This window comes from Vigna angularis, chromosome 1, assembly GCF_016808095.1.
Source record: "Vigna angularis cultivar LongXiaoDou No.4 chromosome 1, ASM1680809v1, whole genome shotgun sequence".
Classification (NCBI taxonomy): domain Eukaryota; kingdom Viridiplantae; phylum Streptophyta; class Magnoliopsida; order Fabales; family Fabaceae; genus Vigna; species Vigna angularis.
The window spans coordinates 51,799,492-51,820,791 of record NC_068970.1 but is presented as its reverse complement, the minus strand read 5'-3'; the positions used below and the strand labels follow the sequence as shown (position 1 = coordinate 51,820,791).

The window sequence follows — 21,300 nt, the reverse complement described above, 5'->3', positions numbered from 1 at the left end:
CTCAATTAAAACTTAATAAAACTAAGAATATTTAAAATACTTCGCACATGCAAACATAAAATTTTTTTTTAAATAAACCTTTATACCAACGTTAAAGGTCAACAATCAAAACTATGAAACATTTTTAAGCTTATAGCATTCTTTGAACATTCTTCACACGATTTAATTTATAATATAAAAATAAATATAATAAAGTAATTACTAAAAAAATAATATCTCAATTTCACAAAATCTATTATTGGATAAAAGAGTCAAAATTAGGATTAGATAAACTTATCATAAATTTGAATTTTTTTAATATTGATTTTTCGAAGCAATGATAACAAATCCAAATTTGAATATTTTTTAATATTGATTTTTCGAAGCAATGATAACAAATCCAAAAACTGAAAACGTATGCGAGGTTTGAATTTTGTTTTTCTTTTGAATGAGATTGGACATGGCGTGGTCAAGAATGCGATAAGAATTTGAAAATAGAAAATATATAATTAATTTAATACGTTAAAATAAAAAATTTAGTAATATATATTTTATTTATATTGTATTTAGGATTACCCACTAAAAATGATATTTTATACTAATAGAATAGAATGACATTTACAAAAGTAAAATGAATAAATAAGATGGCGTTATGTTTTATTATTTAAATAGCATATTTTATATCTGTTTTTCATATATAGAGTATGTTAACTTTTAGTCTAAAGAGTATATTAAATGACGCATGATAAGTTTAGTTTTCATTTATCTTTCTTAATGAGATAATTATAATAAGGGTTTGTGTGAATTAAATTAGAGTGTAAATTCTCTTTCACAGTCAAAATATTTGAGTAGAAGAGAGATGAATATAAAATATTTAAAAGATGTGTTACGAAATTATAATAAACTCAAGTTGATATGACTTTTTTTCTTCTTCTAATAAATATAAAAAAGATAAAACGTTTTAATAATAAGATGAATAAATTATTTAAAAGTATGAAAAAGCAATCCAAAATCACGAAAATCACTTGGTGGAGATTACCGTGTTTAACGGAGGGTATTATCGTCCAAAAAATACCTGTGATGAAGCTAAAAGGGATCAATGGCGGAAGGAAAGGAAAGTGAATAGAGGCCTCAAAAACCTCAAAAACCCTCTCTGTTTCTCTCTCTCTTTCTCTCTGTCACTCAGTCACTCAGTCACTCACCCACACACACTAGAACTTCACTGTGGAACCTTCATCCATTCATCATTGAAGGGTAGTACTCGTAATTTGACCGAAGAAATGGCGACTCATCATCTTCCCGACCACTTCAAGTGTCCAATTTCCCTAGAAATAATGTCGGACCCTGTAATCCTCTCTTCCGGTCACACCTTCGACCGTTCCTCAATCCAACGTTGGCTAGACGCAGGCTACAGAACATGTCCAATTACCAAGTTGCCCCTCCCCGACCAACCTTCCCTTATTCCCAACCACGCGCTCCGAAGCTTAATCTCCAACTATACCCTCCTACCCCCTCTTCACCAAACCATTTCCCAACCTCAAACCCTAATTTCCACCCTCACTTCTCCCTCTTCTTCCCCCGATTCCAAAATCGATTCCCTCCGCCACCTCACGCGCCTCTCCAAGCGTGACTCCGCCTTCCGCCGCCACCTTGCTGACTCAGCTGCCGTCCCCGCCGTCCTCGCCGCCGTCGTCGACCCTGCTCTCCAGGAGAAGGCGCTCCCGCTTCTGCTCAACCTCACCCTCGACGACGACTCTAAGGTCGGCCTCGTCGCCGAGGGCGTCGTCGCGCGCCTCGTCGCCGTTCTCCTCAACGCTTCGCCTGACTGCCGCGCCGTCGCGGCCACCATCGTCACCAGCCTCTCCGTCGTCGAGGTCAACAAGGCCACCATCGGCGCTTTCCCGGCGGCGATCGCGGCGCTCGTGGCGATACTCCGTGACGGAAAAGGGAGGGAGAGGAAGGAGGCCGCCACCGCGCTTTACGCTCTCTGCTCCTTTCCGGATAACCGGAGAAGAGCCGTGAGTTGCGGCGCTGTGCCGATTCTGTTGCGGAACGTAGAAATTGGATTGGAACGGTGCGTTGAGGTAATTGGCGTTCTGGCGAAGTGTAAGGAAGGGAGGGAGCAAATGGAAGGTTATAACGGTTGTGTTCAGATTCTAGCTCGCGTTTTGAGGAACGGAAGCTCCAGGGGGATTCAGTATGCCCTTTTCGCACTTACTTCACTTTGCTTGTATAGCCAGGAAATGATGCTGTTAGCTCTTGAAGAAGGTGTTCTGGAAGCTTCTATTGTGTTCGTGGAAGATGATAATGAGAAGGTAAGGAGGAATGCGTGTAATTTGATTCGGGCTCTCCGTAGCAACAACAGCAACCACGATCGGGTGGAGTGATTATGGAAAATGAATGGAACTGGGATGTATGAAGTATCAGTTTTGATGGGAAGAAAGATTTGTTTGTCTCTCCTCAGTGGAGGTGAGTTGTTGTTTTTTGTTTATTGGTTCTGCCATGTTGGGTGGGTCCTCTGTACAAAATGGAAAGAAGATCATTTTTTTTTTGTTTTGAATGTGATAGGGTTCTTTTGTATGTTGTTGTATATTGAATAATGATGATGATGGGCTAGCTCTCTGGTGTTAGTTTGGCTGTTCTGAATGGGAAAGTTAAATCCTTTGAACTGTAGTGCTTCGTAGTTAGAACATTTCTTCTGGTTTCTTCGTAATTTTACTGGGTTAATTCTTAACATCTGGATTTTAACTTACAAGTTGTTTTTTATGTAGTCTTTCCTTCGTATGTAAGTAGTAGTTCTGTTGCTGTGCATTTGAAATTTTAGTGTAACTCATGAATCGTTTGAATGAAAGGAAAAAAATGTGATTGAAATGAAGCTTGAATTCAGGATATGATTTTGGAATGTTATGTTTCAAGATTTTTATTTCTTCAGTGCTTTCCTCTCCAACAAAACAAGTTAATTTTCAAACTAAAATTTTAATTTCTTCCATATGTATAATCTGTATGTTTCCTGAATCAAACAAAAATGTGCGTTTCAATAAGTTTAGAAAACAAAACCTGTCAGGCTAGAATTGAAGTCAAATTTGTCAAGACTTATGAGACATGGTTTTCATTGAGCCATAATTGCTTTGGATGGTTGATTTTGACCGGAATGCTATTGTTTATGTTAATAGGATATCAGCATTTTTTTACCTGTGAGATATATTTTAACGGGGCTGATGTGTTCAGCAACCAGTCATTCCTACTATATCAATTGCGAGTAAAATATCTTGTTCTATTGAATTGTGACTGGCATGTACAGTTTGTTCATTCAGTTTTATGTCCTTCATTTTATTTCATCAATATGATTACTTCTGGACTTTGAATTATTTTTGCGTATGAATATGTACATGTATGAAATAAATTTCTAACAAATGAAATTTTAGAAATCCATCTGATATAGTTAGTGCTTTATTCTTAATATTCTTAATAGTTAGTGCTTTGTTCTTAATATTCTTAATGTTTGTGTTCAACAACAAATGACGATGTTGGCCTGCCAATTTGGGAAAACGTGTTTATTTTATCATGATGTATGCAAGTAAATGTTCAGTTTATCCGTGAAAGTTCTTACTAAGAATTTTTCAGATGGCAACAAAGAAAATACTAAAGTTCGAAAGACGTCACTACTAATATCATATGGATATGAACATAAAAGGTCACAGGAAAACATTTTTAGCCGTCAAATACACTGGCTGTGAAAGTATTTAGAACTAGTGGTTTATGTTTAATAGTTCTATACCACTGGTTGTCATTTTACTTTCAATTTTCTGACAACTTCATTCTCTTCTATATGGATTTTGCTCTGATTACTATTTGATTTTTTTTTGTCCATTTTTTTAAATTTTATTAATTGGTGGACTTACTATAAGGTTGTGACTTTTTTGGAACATTTTATTTTTATTTACTCTCAAGATGAGGATTACTTGAAATGGAGGGGACTGATGGGTTAGTCCGAAGCATTTTCTGCATTTTGCTAAATTCTTTACAAGATATGTTGACAAATTGGGTTAGGGCCCTGTATCATATGATCAGTAGTGCTGCTTTATTAATATTTAAGTATTTTGAATTGTGGTTGGCATGTAGCGTTGAGAACTTCACCCATGCAATAAAATTGCTTTCATCCATTAAAAAAATGCGTTGTCTTGGAGTAAGGGAAGAGTTATGAATAGCTGGTCCTTGCACAACTTATTGCAGCCTTACAAAAAAAAAAATACTTTCTGCAATATAGTAGTACTTCAAACATTTTTTCGCCAATTGAGTACACTGACACGGGTTTCAGTGGTTTGTACCCATGCCATGTTGTTAATATAAGTTTTAATATCAAAATTATAGTCCATGTCTTACGGAAAGACTTTTCTTCGCTCTAATTATGTGTTAATTGTCTATCAGTTGTGATATTGTTAAAAATTTCAGAAATACTAATTGAAGACTGAGGATGTTCAGAGTATATGTTCTTTGCAGTATTTTCCTTGTGCTTTGAATTCATAGTGATTTCCAATACGCATTCCATCTAGCTCTACAGTTTGGTTGGGCTGATTTAATGGAAAATTGCATCATAAAGTTTTCTGATTTCCCACACATAAATACCTATGCACGCATCTCCACCTGTTAAAAGGAGGCTGCCAAGTGGTTAAACTTCAGCAGATAACACCGGGCAAGTTGCTACTTTGTTCGGTTTTGTAGTGTGGATGGCAAAGCAATTTTGTGTTTCCAATGATGGTATTTGGCAGGTAATTTGGTTTGACGTCAAAAGTTTTTGCCTGAAGTCGTTACTACATGTTATATAATGTCCTGGATTAATATTGATGCAGAATTTAGTGCAATGGTTTGTTACAGGGTATACGATTCTGACCGAATTTATTTCTGATTCACTTTATTTATACTAGTTTTTACTCTAGTGGTGTGTATTACACTATCAAACACCATTCATTTGTCCTAATATTGGTTTGGTCAGCACACTTTTTCTGGCATTTGGTACACCTTTCTACACATCTTGATTCTTTTCATATACCTCGCGTCTTCCTCTTTTGATTGTTTGCTTCTGGGTTTTCTTTTTCATAACGATTCCCTGCAGGAGAGGGCAACGGGGTTTATGGGATCATTCTTATATTAAAAGAGTTGTCTTAAACAGACCTAGGTATGTTTGGGATTAAGAACATAAAAACATTTTAATACAAACTAATATTATACGATGTAGCAGGTAGCATCGGATCATGGTTGCAATGATTATTATAAAACCCTAAAAACAATCCATTTGGCTTTACATTACAATAAACAATGCGTAGCTCACGAATCTAGGTGATAGCTAGCCGGATACGTTAACTGTGTGGTGTGTAGGGTTTTATCCGCGTGCGTAGAATTTTCTTCCAAACTTTTTTACATTATCGCGTCACATCTCAGATGCTTCCAGGATTAGAAAATTATAATTTAGCTCTTAACTTTAGTTAGAGTGTACGCTTCCATATACAGTTACTCTAGTATTTCTTCTGTCACACTTCATGTGTATATATATATATATATATATATTATAATTAATTTAATAAGTGGATTTATCTTATTTTTCAAATGACACTTGAAATATGGTTTCAATTTAATTTTTATCAAGTTTTATTAAAATCATTAGACAATGCCATTGGACTATTTGAGAAGATCGTTTGATGGTTGAAAAATGTGTTAAATTGTTTTCTAAAACAATTTATAAAGGATAGTCAAAGGTTCAGAATAGGTGCAATAGAAAGTAATACTGGTTTGATTTTTTATACTCGTTTAATCTAACATTTGGTTCACTCCAACATTTAATTACGCTGAGTTCTCCTTGGTAGATTATAAAAGTATGCCCAAGTCAATAATTAATTATAAATATTTTCAATGTATCTTTTGACTTGGAATTGCAAATGTTTTTATTATTACTATTTCTGTCTTAGAATGGATATACAATCAATTTTAGTTATATAAAAATATATTTTTTTATGAAACGACATTTGACTTTTCATAATATTGTTCAACTTTTATTTCTGTCAAAAACAAGAATTTATTTGAATTATTAGAAGAAAATAAAAAAAAAATGTCATTTACATGCAAATTGAGTGCAACCGAAGCAATGTAAACTAAAAAACTACCTAAGTATGATAAAGCGCTAGTACAAGGCTAGATTTGCTCACAATTCCAATGGTCTTATTCAATGTTTATGTATAGAAAATTTTCGTGGATAAAAAAATTATTCAAAGTGATTTGCCTGACTTTACGTGTTACATTCAATAATGTTGTAAAACTTCTCTTAGTACAAGATCTTTATAGCATCAATGTAAAACTTAGACATATTTTGAAATGTAAAACTTCCCTTGTATTAGTACTTTATCAAAGGTCCGCATATTTTGAGATGATACTTTTTTGGTTGCACTTAACTTGATAAGCAAATAACAACTTTTTCTCTAAACATTCCTACATAGTATCAATATATCATCAAATTAAGCATATATTTTCAGAATGATTTGGTTTATTATGTTTGGTTTATTATGTTAGAATCAATGTCTGAGTAGATTGTCTAGCAAATTAATGTATTCAGTTTCTATGATTATGGTAAATACATCTTGTGCTATATCTTCTCGTGGTTATCATCTAGTTGTTGTACGAGGTCTAATTACTTCTATTTTAGATGCTATAATAATCTTTGTGTAGACTCAATTGCTTTTAAGCTAAAGGCTTATTTTTCTTCAAATACTCTTAAAGAATATGTGATTAGCTCGTCAAAATTTTTGTATTGTTTGTTAATTATGATCAAAATAATTAATTACTTTGACAAGAAGATTGCATTAATTGTTGAGAATTAGATTATTTATATATAATAGATAATTTATTTACATATTAAACTGTTGATCTGTTGATAGTCATTTCCTTATTTTGTATTTTCTTTTATAAAAATTTTCACATAGTATTAAATTTATTTTAATTATTTTATGTATGAGAAATATTAAGAGTGTACTTTTAATATACCTCTTCTTATTGATTGAAATCACACTTTTGTTTTCATTTTACATCTAATGTTTCGCTCTTGATTTTCTACCTTTGATAAGTTTTAACGAAGAATATAATAATATTTGCTAAAAGAAGTGTTTGACACTTTTATTTTTATCTTCTCTCTAATATTGAATATAAAAAGATTAATTCACACGGAGTAGAAAGTTGTTTCAGTTAATAGCATTTAATCTAATTTAATTTAAGTTTTTAATAAATAAATATTTTTTAAATAACACTTCTTTAGATCTTGAATAAAACAGAGTTACAAAAAATAAACCTCTATTTATTTTTTAGTTTAAAACTTTTCAGTTAACAATTATATTTTTAGTTTCTATTTATATATTTAACTGCACAACCATTGTTAATTTAGTATCATATATATAATGTTTTTTATCTTAAGAATATTATAATACAAGTCTTAATTTTTCTTTTTTTGTTTTGGCACTTTTAAGATCTTATCACTTTCATTAAAATAAAGAATTTTATAAGACACGTACTTATTAATATTTTACATAGATTTTTATGTTTTTAAAGTAATTTTTATTATTAGGATCTTGTGTTATATCACTAATCAAATAATAAAGTCTTATAGATCTAGGTCTTAAAACTTTGAATATGATTGATTTCTAGAACAAATAGCAGTATTAATAGCAGGTTGTGTACTTTTACATCAACAGTATTTTCTGAGTATGTGAAACTACTTTGACATTGTTTAAGTATTAATTGAGGTGTTTATAGTGGTCTTATAACTTGAAAGCTCTAGGTATTAAACCCTATTTACAGCTATCTAATCTACCCGACGTTAATTTTTTTTTCTTACTTAAAACAGTACAGAGTGTTGAGAAGGACCATAGCATTAATAAAATTGACCTGTCATAAATATACATATTGCTTTTGGCTAAAAAACTTCAATTTCATACCTCTTTGGTTAATGTCATTGCTAAAATATCCAATTGTTGGTTAATACACTGTAAAAATATCAAATTTTATCAGGATTACTTTTTTATATTATTGACAGTTTTAATTTTTGGTAAATATTTTTACTATTACAAAATTTGTCAAAAAAAAAAAACAGTATTAGTAAATAGTTATTGATGGTTTTTTTTAACTGTTGCTACTTACAATATTTTTAGAACTGTCGTTACTTGTTAGAGTCTTTTACGATCACTGTTGTTTACTTAAATTTTCAAAATCACCGTTATTTATAAAAGTTTCCAAAACCGTCGTTATTTATTAAGATTTTAACTTCCACTTTGTTGAAGTTTTCAAAATCGTTAAGACTAAAAATCATTTTAATTTATTTATTTTATTGAAATTATTTTATTATAAAAATACTTTAATAATAAAATACATATCAAATAATTTGAAACTAAAATTAAATATTGTTATATAAAATAAATTATAAACATTATTCAATATAATTAATTTTTTAACATAAGAAATAAGAAATAACATTGCTCAATAATATAAAATTAAAAAAACATGGTCAACAATAATAATTAATTTTGTTTCTCATTATCTTGGTCATTTAGTATACTTCTTTACTCATATATCCTATAATATAAAATAATAATTAATTAATAATATATTAAAAATAAATTATTTCATAAATTATTATTATATATATATATATATATATATATATATATATATATATATATATATATATATATATATATATATATATATATATATATATATATATATATATATATATATATATATATATATATATATATGAAGTGATCTTCATAGTCTTCATATATTTTAACACAATATTACCAGTAAACCATCCTAGATAACTATTACATAGCTTTGCAACTTACTATCGATATATGCCATGAACTCTAACAGTGACTTAATGTGATAGTTGATAATGGTACCTTCTAAGTGGATGCATAAATATTTTAAGCATCATAATGTTCACCTCAGCAGTAGATATATAACAAAACGAATTACCAGTATAAATCTTCTACATATTCTTCTTCTAGACAGTTGATAATATTGTAACAAACAAATTATTAGCATTTGATGAGAAATCATATATAATGTTGAAAGAAAAAAAGTGAAAACTATCCTAACAAACAACATATCCTATCTAATTTAATCCATGATTTATCCATGAAATCTTAATCAAAGAAATTTGAAGGTCACCTTGCAAAAGCCTCTCACCAAAACCTACATGAATAAAAATGAATATAAATTAATGAAATGCATATAATTATAAACATTGATAAGGAGTAAAAACACCTGCTGTTTAATAATGAACAACGAGTTCATTCCCTGTCATAAACATATTTTATTACGTAAAAGTAGATTTACTGGTTAACATATGAAAATCAACTTCATAGCACTAGGTACTGTTGATTTTACATTTCTGCTCCGATTATGAACCGGTAATAGATGGTACTAACCCCATTCTAAAGTTAAGGCAACACAACAATATATGGGGTTACATAGCCCAAAATATACAAAGTTAAAAGGATGACTATATATTGTTAGGTACAAAGTCTCACATCAGATAAAAATAAGAGATGAATATGAGTTTATATAGACATAAGATACCTCCATTAATAAGAGGCCTTTTGGAATGGTACTAAAATCAAATTCATGAGAGCTTGACCCAAAGCGGACAATATCTTACCCGTGTGGAGATCTATGACCATGAATAAGGACAAAGAGATGCTCACCATGGGTCTGTAGTGTACTCGGTTAAGAAAAGACTTTAGCTGTAGGGGAGGTCGAAAACCACAATTTTTTGTTTGAGGGAAGGATTGTTAGGTATAAACAAAGTCTCACATCAAATAAAACCAAGAGATGAATATGAGTTTATATACACATAAGATACCTTCATTGGTAAGGGGTCTTTTGGAGTGATACCAAAAACTTTGGGACAATGTCTTACAAGTGTGGAGATCTACATGTGTGTGTTGAACCTCCTTACACATATAGTCCACTATCCTCCAATTTACCAACCATTTATTTTTTACATTATCCAATTGCTAGAAACTTATAGTCTAGGCATGCTAGTACTTTGGGTGAATTTTTAATATACATAAATAATTTTACTAGGAAAGAGATAAAAAATATAAAAGTATGACAATAGGATATCCTTTGGTTATAAGTTACAACAAACAACAAGGTTATAACATAAGATATCTTTTGTATCCCTTTACTACTACAAAAAATACATAGATAACGTTTTTTTTTATTATAGATAACATTTTTTAAGCGCTATATATGTGAGCGCTATCTATTAATAGATAGCGTTTCTAAAAAAATGTTATCTATTGTTAGACACTAATAGATAGTGTTTTCTTTTTTAAATATGGTCTAAATTTTTTAAAAAAAATTTCAATAAAAAATTTCAAAAAATATTTAATGTTTTTTCAAAAGAAAATATAAAATATTGATTCTTTTATGTACAAACCTATGATATTTATTGATTCCATTATATACCATAAAATATAAAATATTAAGAAAAATATGACAAAGACAAAGGTCTCAAAAAGAATGTTCATTAGTATGAATAAAAACTTTTGGTACAATAATATTTCAAAATATAATCGTTGAGTCGTCCAATACGTGTCATGACATGACATTGATTAAGACAATATATACAACCATAACATATATATCATATCTCACTAATAAAAAATATGGATTTTACCTCGCGTATTTGACATCGATTTCGTTGGAACCGAAGCATAAAATGACGCAGTGACAATTTTGTAATTACCGCAAACATATATGTCTCGGTTCATAAAGAACAGAAGCATAAAGGGGTCTATGACCTCATTTGTTTAGAGAATCGAGGACATAGCGTACTCATGCCTCAGTTATGCCGCGAACTGAGGCATAAAATAATTGAAAATATTTTTTTAGAGACTTTAGGCAGCGATTCTTAATAGAATCAAGGTCATATGGCCCATATTGTCTCGGTTAATAAAATAATCAAGGTAATAACATGTTTCTAGGATTAAATTTCGTGAACAAAGTCAATTTCGGACATAGTCAAACTCTATTGCATCGTTGCTGCTCTCTCAGTCTACTCTCTCCCACTACAAGAATGATTGAAATTACCGACGGTCATAAGTCGTCGGTAATTAGCATTTACCGACGGCTTACCGATGGTCAACATACCGTCGGTAAAAACGTTGTCGGTAAACGGATCTTTCGCCCGTCGGTAATTACCGAAGGCTTTTAGCCGTCAGTAAAGCCTTCGGTAATTACCGAAAGATCTAGGCCTTCGGTAAATCCGTCGGTAAATGTCGCGACCTAGTTCATCTTCTTCCTCTTCCTTCGTCGCTGTGTCAATTTGATTTTTCATTTACACTAACTCCACCACCAAAACGGCATCACGCGAGTAACAAACTAGTTTCCAAAGTATCAAACAACCAATTTATTTTCAATAGTTTAAATCATAGGGAATCATGGAGAGTTTTTCTGCAATTCTCAGATTTGTAAGAGAAATGTTCCTAATCGTAAAAATGTGGTGGAGAGAACGGTGGTAGAGGGCAGCGGTGGTGGAGAGAACGGTGGTAGAGGACAGCGGTGGTGGAGGGCAGCAGTGGTGGAGGGCAGCGGCGGGAGGGCAGCGACGGTGGAGAGCAACGACGATGGAGAGCAGCGGTGGAAAGCAGCGGTGGTGGAGAGCAGCGATGGTGGAGGGCAGCGGTGGTGAAGGGCAGCGACGGTGGAGGGCAGCGGCGGTGGAGAGCAACGATAGGAAGAAGTATTAGACTAAGATAGAGAGAAATGAGAGGAGAAATGAGTGTTTGCCACATATATTGGCACTGGATGCGAAGCTGGTCTCGAAAAATTCCGCTTTTTTACCGACGGTCAGAAGCCTTCGGTAAATCAGTCGGTAATGTCGTCCAGCGAAATAATGGGCGGGAAAATTCCCGCTCTTTTTACCAACGGCCAAAAGCCTTTGGTAAATCCGTCGGTAATGTCGTCTGCGAAATAATGGGCGGGAAAAATCCCTCCAATGTGTAGGTATTAGTGTCTTGCGTAGCGGAAAGAGGTTTTAGAGCAGAAAAACGTGTTATGGTCAATAGCCAAGATAAAAATGTTTCTTTTAAAAATAGTGTTTTTCTCTTATAACTTTTATCGAACAGTTGGTAAATAACAAGAGTAGAGTAAGAGAAGATCACACAAAATATTTTATCCTAGTTCGAATCAAAAGATTCTACGTCCAGTCGTTAATCACTATAAACAGTGATCAACTTTCTCATTAAAATATTGTTGTTACAGTTACAATCAGATGAATAAAAATAAAGAATAAAAAACACATTCCTTCGACAAACGAACGGAAGAACCTGCTCAATCAACTTGAAGAGAATCGCTTCGACCTTAGACACACTAAGTGCAACCTTCTCCTATTCACAAGACTTCATTTGAGAACTTCTAACACTTGAAAACTTCCTTAGAGAGTATCTGTATTCTCAAGTGGTTTAGATTTCTTTTCACTCATAGAGAGCTTTCCTTAGGCACACAACTCTAATACTCTCAAATGAAAAGTTGATTTCTAAGAGTTGTGAAGACTTCTATTTATAAGCCAAGGTTTAGAAAATGAAAAGACAACCCCAACTGCATAATATATAATTAATTATCATAAGTGATAAATGATTTTTTGTGTCCGTTATGAGGTTTCCAAAAAGTGATAATCGATTATCCTGAGGAATAATCGATTATTTGCGCGACCTGGGCAATACTGAATCAGACAGAGATAATCGATTATTCTAAGCAATAATCGATTATTTGCGGGAGCATCTCTTTTCCAAATAGGCTCGTGATAATCGATTATTACACCAAATAATCGATTATCTACGCAAACATCTTCTAAGTAGGAAAACTTCTAAGTGTTCTTACATAAACAAAGTTATTCCTATACAATTATTTCTACAAAATGCTTTTAAAGAGACTACAACAAGAGTCTTCAAGTCTTTATCTTGTAACATCATCAAAACTATAATATCTTCAAGACACCAATGCTAGTGATAATCAATTATTTGTGTCCGTTATGGGGCTTTCAAAAAGTGATAATTGATTATTCTGAGAAATAATCGGTTATTTGCGTGACCTAGGCAATACTGAATCAGACAAAGATAATCGATTATTTTGAGCAAATAATCAATTATTTGCGTGAGCATCTCTTTTTCAAATAGGCTCGTGATAATCGATAATTACACCAAATAATCGATTATCTACTCAAACATTTTCTAAGCAGGAAAACTTCTAAGTGTTCTTACATAAATAAAGTTATTCCTATACAATTATTGCTACAAAATGTTTTTAAAGAAACTACAACAAGAGTCTTCAAGTCTTCATCTTGTAACATCATCACAACTATAATATCTTCAAGACACCAATGCTCCTTGTTGAGACTTCGGCAAGCGTACCGAATCGTACAAGTAATAAACCGGTAAGTCCGGAAATCGTTTTCCCAAGGGATTTGTTAAATTTCACTAATTGTTAAAGTTTACTAATTTAGCGATTAAAAAACGTAATTTAGAAACACAGATGAATTTTAGCATGCAGATGAAATTAAAGTGGTAAAAACAGATGAATTAAAGTTCACTGGGGTTGAAATTCAAGTTCATCACTTCGGTAATTTTCTACTAACACAATTTCTCAAAATTAAGCATCGACATCCTAGGCGCATGCAGTCCTGATTCCTCAGAGACAGTTCTTAATCATTCAAACTAAATTGCTAATTCCTTAGCTAATTCAATTATCAGATTTGCCTTAAACACAATGCCACAGATGACTAAAAATTTCCTCCTATGTCTAGGACTCGAAATCCTTTAGCAGTTCAATCCTAGGTCCGCGGTCTCATACATTTTCCAATGATTTAACCGTTCAAATAGCTCAGATTTCCATCAAAAGCATGAAAAATAAGGATAGAACACATAATTCAAACAAGATCATGCATTAATAGAGAAATTACAAAGAGTTCAGAAATTTACTCTCAACCCCAGTGAAATGGAGTTTTAGCTACACATATACAACATAGAAAAGAGAAATGATGGATTGGATGGTGGAAATTGGTGAATTTCCACCATGGAAGCCCCTTGGAGCAGCTGCAGCAGCGTCCCTGGTCTCCTCCCCGCGTCCAGATCTGGTTTTTCCAACTCTGAATCAGCTTTTAAAAAATAATTGAGTCACGGGTTCATTTCTGGACGAACGTCCAATTTCCTGGACGAGCGTCCAACTTCTGGACGAGCGTCCCAATTCTGGACGAGCGTCCTCTCTTGGTCATTTTATGGATGAGCGTCCAAATGCTTCTGCTGGACGAACGAGCGTCCTCTCCTATTCTGGACGAGCGTCCTCTGCTGGACGAGCGTCCCATGCTGGACGAGCGTCCCCTGCTGGACGAGCGTCCTCTGCTGGACGAGCGGCCTCTTCTGCGCGCTGGACGAGCGTCCTCTGCATGCTGGACGAGCGTCCTCTGCACGCTGGACGAACGTCCTGGACGAACGTTGGACGAGCGCTAGACGAGCGTCCTCACTCTGGACGAGCGTCCTATGCCGAGCGTCGCTGCATGCTGGACGAGCGTCCTCTGCATGCTGGACGAGCGTCCCTTTTCTTCTAAGTGGCGCCCAGGCGCCCCTTTTTATCCCGCGCCCGGGCGCGAACCTCTCTGTAAATTGGCGCCCGGGCGCCCTTTTTCTCACGCCCGGGCGCGACCTTCTCGGTAAAATCGCGCCCAGAGTCCTTTTTCTCACGCCCGGGCGCGAACCTCTCGGTAAATTGCGTCCATTAAGCCTGGTCCAAGTCTTTTATGATATCCAATCCTTATTTTACATCAAAATAAACAACAAAAGCATCAAAAACATTAAACAATCAAAATTATACTAATATCAACAATTATACACTTTTCATGAGAATAAACACTAAAACTTACTCAAAAGCCCCACAATTTAAGCAACAAAAACAAGTAAAGTTTACACCTATCACTCCTCATTGGTAACACAATGCAGTGGCTCAAAACAATGAACTTCACTAAAGGTTCATATTAGCACTGACCCACTTCAATTCGGCCCAATTCAGCACCAACCTACATTGCTTCTGTTATTGACCTTCCAACCTAGTTGACTAGGGGCTAACCTGTAAAAAGATAGAAGTTGAAAAATAGTTAAACAACAAAAAGAGAAAATTAAAAACTATAAAATCAAAACTCTAAGAAAAACATTGTTATTTTTAAATTTTAAGAAAAGAGCAAAATATTATTTATTTAAAAACACTATTTATCATCTAAAAACACAAAATTAACACTAGTTTTACAAAACTCTTAAATTAAAGAAAAAAACTCTAAACTATCCTAATTCTAGAAAATTAAAAAACTAAAATTAACTTCTAAGCATAGAAAAATAAGGAAAATTGAGGAGTTATCACATCTAAATTAAAAACATATGATCTCCCATATTTGGTTAACTTAACTTCAAATTTTTGGTTGTAGGATGAGTTGGTGGAGCAGAGCACACAAGGTACCTTCACTCTAGAGGGTCGTGAGGACATGATTTCCATTGGTCGTCTAGAGTAAGGCTGGGCATAATTCACCAAACTGTACTGAAACTACAATTAACTGAATTATATTATACTTAAAAAAACTAAACTTATTTTAACTAAAACTAATTAAACTAGTTTACAGTTCAGTTAAAACAAACTGAACTCTACATAATTTAAGTGCAGTTAACTGTGAACCACAGTTTCTCCCTAACTGAGAATTTCACCCCCAAATTGAAAACCCTTGAAGCTAGGGTTCGAAAGGATTAGGGCTGCTGTGTGCTTCTTCATGTGGCAACCGTGTTTTTCTCTGTGTGGGATCTTCTTCCAGCTCTCCAATCACCATGCCAATCTTCTCTGCTGCTGGACCGTGAAGGTCTTCTTCAAGGTGCTGGACGTCTTCTTGTTGTTGCTGGACGTCTTCTTGTTGTTGCTGGACCGTGAAGGTCCTTGGACAACCATCCATGCATCCACTTCTTCTAGCTGCAATTTACGTGAAGTTTCTTCTCCTCCGTGAACATGCTGGCTGGCTTTTCCAATGAAAAAGATCAATTTCTTGGGTGGATGGATCCCATAGGACGAGACATCACTCCTCTTTGCTCCGTGTTCTTTTCTTCCTTTCAGCATGAGTTCCCATGTGTTTTTCGTTTACAAATTTTTTAATCAACAAAAGTAAGAAAAGGGGGCCATGTGTCCTTGTATTATTTTATTTTCCAAACACTTCAGCAAATGAGCACAAAGTGTAATATAAATTAGTTTACTGAACTGCACTGTACTATGAGTGGACTAAAAACCAGTGCAGTTCAGTTTCCCGAACTACTTTTAGTTCAGTTTAGTTTAGGAGAACTGTTTTATAGTTAACTGCAAATTTTTATAGTATAGTGCAGTGCAATGCAGTATACTTTGCCCACCCCTAGTCTAGAGCATCCTGAACGTGTTCGAGGTGCTGCAAAATTTGTTGGCATCCCTCAATTCTTTAGTCCTCCATTAAGTTATCATTGTAAAGCCCATGTCATTGAGGAGGTCCTTAAAGGTTTTAGAGAAGAAATCAAACAGGAGATGAGGAAGGAGATTAAGGATGAGATCAACGAGATGAAAAAGGAGTACAGTGATATGCAAACACAATTGAAGAATAAGTACTATGACACGCATGCATAGTCGTCATTAAACGTATGAGCAGAGTTAGCCTCTTACTTAGGCCAGTCTAGGAATCCCCCTCAACCTTCTCCTCTTTGTATAAGCATAAAAGGAAGTTATGATGTTTCCCCTCGACAGGCTTTTCCCACTGTTGATGTAGACTATGAGCTATTCAATGATGATGCCTTATAATGCTTAGTGGTCTTAGGTATTTTGTCTAATTATATTATCTGGATGTACTTGTTTATTGAATTACATTATTTGATATATTTTATAAATATTATTTGGTTAAATTAGGTAAAATGTATACATTGGGGTCAATCATACACCATGAAACCATTACAATTGATATATGAGGGTGGTGGTTGTAGACGTTCGAGATGTTACTGCTCAAGTCCCTATGCCCACTTAGGAGGTTCAGACAGTGGCGCACCTTTGGAAGTTTTACCCTTTGGTCAGTCAGATTATCAAAATCAATTGTAATGGAGGTAATTGTTTTAATTACGCACTTTGTTGCTTTTATTGGTAATTGTATATGAATCTTATATAAGTTTTTAAATATATGTATACCAAGTTGGAGCACAAGGGGAGGAAGATGTGAATGAATCGTTGCCTCAATTGCAAGAACAAACAATTCTAAAACAACTTGATGCATTGGTAGAGAAAATATCTTTTTCTCCTATAAAGTTACAAATGTCTCTTGAAGTCACAAACAAGAAAATTTCTCTCTCTTTCTTCATATTTAATTTTTAAATATTTTATCTTTTATTTTGTGACAAAACACTTATCTTCTATTTTCATTTTTTTCTCTCAATTAACATCTTAAAAATTAAATAAAAATAAAACTAGTTTAGAATATCTAAGTGTAAAAATAATTCTTGACAAAATTTGTTGAATTATATTATTCACAAATATTTAGTTTCACACGTAATATTTACATAACTTGACGTACGTATAATAATAAAGAAAATGAGAAAAATCTTATCTTACTGAAGATGAAAGATTCTTTAGCTTGTTGTTTTTACACCTTTGACGATATTTTAGTAAGATATGAATAGGGCTTAATGTTGGGGTGAGATTGATTTCTTAGGCTTAGCATTTGTGTGTGTAACTAACTACTTTGACTTTGGAGGAAGAAGCACTCCAAATTGTCAAAAAAGTATTATAAAATCATTACAACAACTAAAACGAAGTACGTCTTAAGCTTAGTAGTGTACACACCTTCGACAGACATACTCAACAAAAGAAACCAAATAATGAATCATCATTTACGTTGTAGCCGTCAAAAACCCAAAGAGTGTATTAGACGTTGGAACCCTTCAAATTACAATCAAATAGGCTGTAGGTAACATCAATATTATAAGAGTCATCAATTCAAAATGCAAATGTATTTTCAGATAATACATCACTGAAATATCATTCTCTCAAACTCATATCTGTTACTTTTTTTATAATTATAAAATTAAATATAAATAATCTTTATAATTTTATTGTAAATACTTTTTATTTATTTTGTAGATAATTTTATAATTAAAAAATAGTTAAGTTAAAAAATAAACAGTTAAATCGAAAGTTATAAACTTAAGTATCATGTAAAGAAAAAGATTAGTCTTTAAGATTTTAGTTTATGATGGTAAGTTAGAGAAATTTTTGTACCTATTTGGATTAATTTTTTATGTAAATTACATATTTGAATCATATTTTAAATTTATTATCGAAAAAATTAAGTCATATATGCATTATGACTTTGTGATGAAAAAGTCATAAAATGGAAGCATGATTTTTTAATAATATTGAAGTTGTATTCAAGTTTAACCATTTTAACAATATTAACTTAATCAATTTAATTAAAATCATGTAAATGATTGACCATTTTAACCTTAAATAGAGTCATATGCATGTTGACAACTTTAACTTTGATAACATTGAAATGAAGTTATGTATAAGAATGACGACTTCAACAAATCATGTCTAAAAATGACAATTTCAACCTAAACAAAAACATAAACCGAAGTCATGTATCACATTGATAATTTCACCATAAATAAAAAAAATAACTGAAACTTTCCTAATATCAAAAGCTTTAATATATATTCTTGTCAATGAGTACCATACTAATTGTTTTATTGAGATAAATGCCATGCCACCACATTAATATACAGTAGTAATTAGTGAATAATGGTCTACACCCACGTCTCCAAAAGTGCAATTGTGGGATGACTGTCATTTTGAGTCCTATATACATTACACATCTATTTATGTTGAAAAATATATAAAATACCTAAATTTAAAACATGGCAACAAATGGAAGAGATTCTTTCATCTTTTTACCATGTAATGCAATTAGTATAAACCCTACAGAAAACAAGTTTTTGAATTGCACGTAAGTTCTAATAGAAAATAAAATATTTGAAGAGAAAACAAAATTAATTAAAATGGTCTAAATCGAGGTCACCAATGTGGTGCATGACTTCACTAATGTGGCATGACTTCAGTTTTAATTTTATTTAAGTTGAAGTTGTCAATGTGGTGTACGAATTCAATTATTCTTTAATTTATGTTGAAGTAACTAATGTGATGTATGACTTAAGTCCTTATTTCATTTAAGTTGAAGTTATCAATGTGATACATAATTTTTAGTTATTTTTTATTTTATGTCGAAGTCGTCATATGCATATACGATTTAATATTTTCAGTAATAAATTTAAAATGTGACTTAGATGTGTAATTTACATAAACAAAATTAACATGTCGAGTTAGAGATGATAAGTTAGGAATGATATCAATCACTTATATAAGTTTAACTAATGATTTTTTCAATAAATCTCTTTTCGAAAGACTCAATAAACTCAACTAATCTTAAAATACATATATTTCTTCTTAAATTTATAAGATTTCAAATTCATGTAACCTATAAAAATGTAAATAACTTATAATTATCTTTTCATACACTAAACATCTTTAATCACTATTTTAAATCCATGAAGAACGACTTGAAAATCCTCCTCATGTGTTCGTCATGGGAGCATCATCAAGACTAGCTACAGCACCACCTCTACTAGCCAAAGCCATTAATGGCAACAACAGTCATCTTTGAAGGCATCACAGGTATCATCACTGCATGTATCTTGCTTTTCTTCATCCTTCTCTTCTAATGCCTATATTTGAAACCATCATACCCCACAAAAAACACCACTGCAAAATGGAGGTCATTGCCACAATAGTGTTAAGACTATTGTTGGTCTTCCTCTTACCTGAGTTGCGATGTCACTCACTCACCACTGATGTTGTCTCTACTTCTCATGTTTATAGGATTTGGAGATAAAGAGGGGCACGTGTCCATTACAAATAGTCAACTCATCACTTTCTCAATGCCTTATACAAACCTGAGGGAAATGACCAAATTGAATCAATTTAACTCGTTACTTTCTCACTGCACTTTTGATTATTTAATAATTTTTGTAATTATTATAATCATAAGGCTTAATACCACTTTTGGTCTCTATTTTCGTTCACTTTATTCAATGTGGGACTCGACTTTTTGAAGTGTTCAATGTGATCCCAATTTTCGTAATTTTTGTTCACTTTGATTCTTTTCTATGACGGTGTCTAAATCATTAATAGTGGAGTGTCCATGTAAAAAATTAGTGAATGAATTGTTAGCTTTTGGCATATGTGGTAACTTGAACAAACAATGACGTGAAAATATGGTATTTGAAAATGATTTTCTTCGTTCAAATTGGAAGTGGTTTTCTTTGTGAAAATTGTGTGCAATAGTGTGTTAATTTTTTGTTCAAATTTGAAGTTGAGAATGCTAGGTCAAGTATGTGTTCTTAATTTAAGGTTGGTTTTTTGTATTGCGGTATTAGGGTTTTTGTTGCTTTTTCTTGAGTTTTGTTTGTTTTCGAATTTGGTGTGACGATGTTTTGGTGAAATAAGTGAAACGTTGCTTTTAGTGAGTGGGCATCAGCTTGGTGTGCAATGGGTGTTCTTTTTCTTGCAAATGGAGTTGAGAATTACATATAATAAAATGAATTTAAAGGAAGAAAAATTAAAGATAGGAATGATAAATTGTTGTTGGTTTATGCATAGCTTGCAATATTCATGGGGAAGTTGGGGGAAGAAAGCTTTTCGAGTGGTACCTTGTCAAAAATTGTGCTTAAGTTTTATATATTTTAGGATTATTGGAGCATTTTTCACTGGAGAATTTTGCAGATGTCGTTATTGGATGGTGAGTGTTTGTAGAATTTTTCTTGATTGGAAGTGGTTTTCTTTGTGAGTCTTGCTTCAATAGTTTGGAAGAGTGAATTAGAAGAATATCTCTCCACAGTTTAGACTCATGATTTTTTTATTTATATTTCATTTTGTTTGTTTATAAATAACCGATTTGGAACTTTTTCTACAACAAAAGTGAAAAACATGTTTGATTATAGATTTCTTGGTAAAACTATGAGTTGAGACAAACTACAACTTTCTAAATTCTAGATTTCTTGGCTACACAATCTAAAAAGTTTTCCAACAAATCCTTCAGTAAAGTAAATTTCTCTTTCCATAAACATTTCAACTTCAGAATCATTATTAAATTGACTATTATAGAAAATTCTAAAAATGTTAATA

The 21,300-nt window shown here is 32.7% G+C and overlaps 1 protein-coding gene across 1 annotated transcript; it reads left to right on the top strand.

Moving 5' to 3' along the window:
• The first annotated feature begins 998 nt into the window (after positions 1-998).
• LOC108343453 (U-box domain-containing protein 8) lies at positions 999-2,647 on the top strand. Its single transcript, XM_017581759.2, has one exon. It carries the CDS (start codon positions 1,260-1,262, stop codon positions 2,364-2,366), a length of 1,107 nt encoding a protein of 368 aa, XP_017437248.1. The 5' UTR covers positions 999-1,259; the 3' UTR covers positions 2,367-2,647.
• The last annotated feature ends 18,653 nt before the right edge of the window (positions 2,648-21,300 follow it).

Excerpts from the sequence above, each read along its gene's own strand:
- LOC108343453 (XM_017581759.2), top strand. The coding sequence starts at position 1,260 with ATGGCGACTCATCATCTTCCCGACCACTTCAAGTGTCCAATTTCCCTA.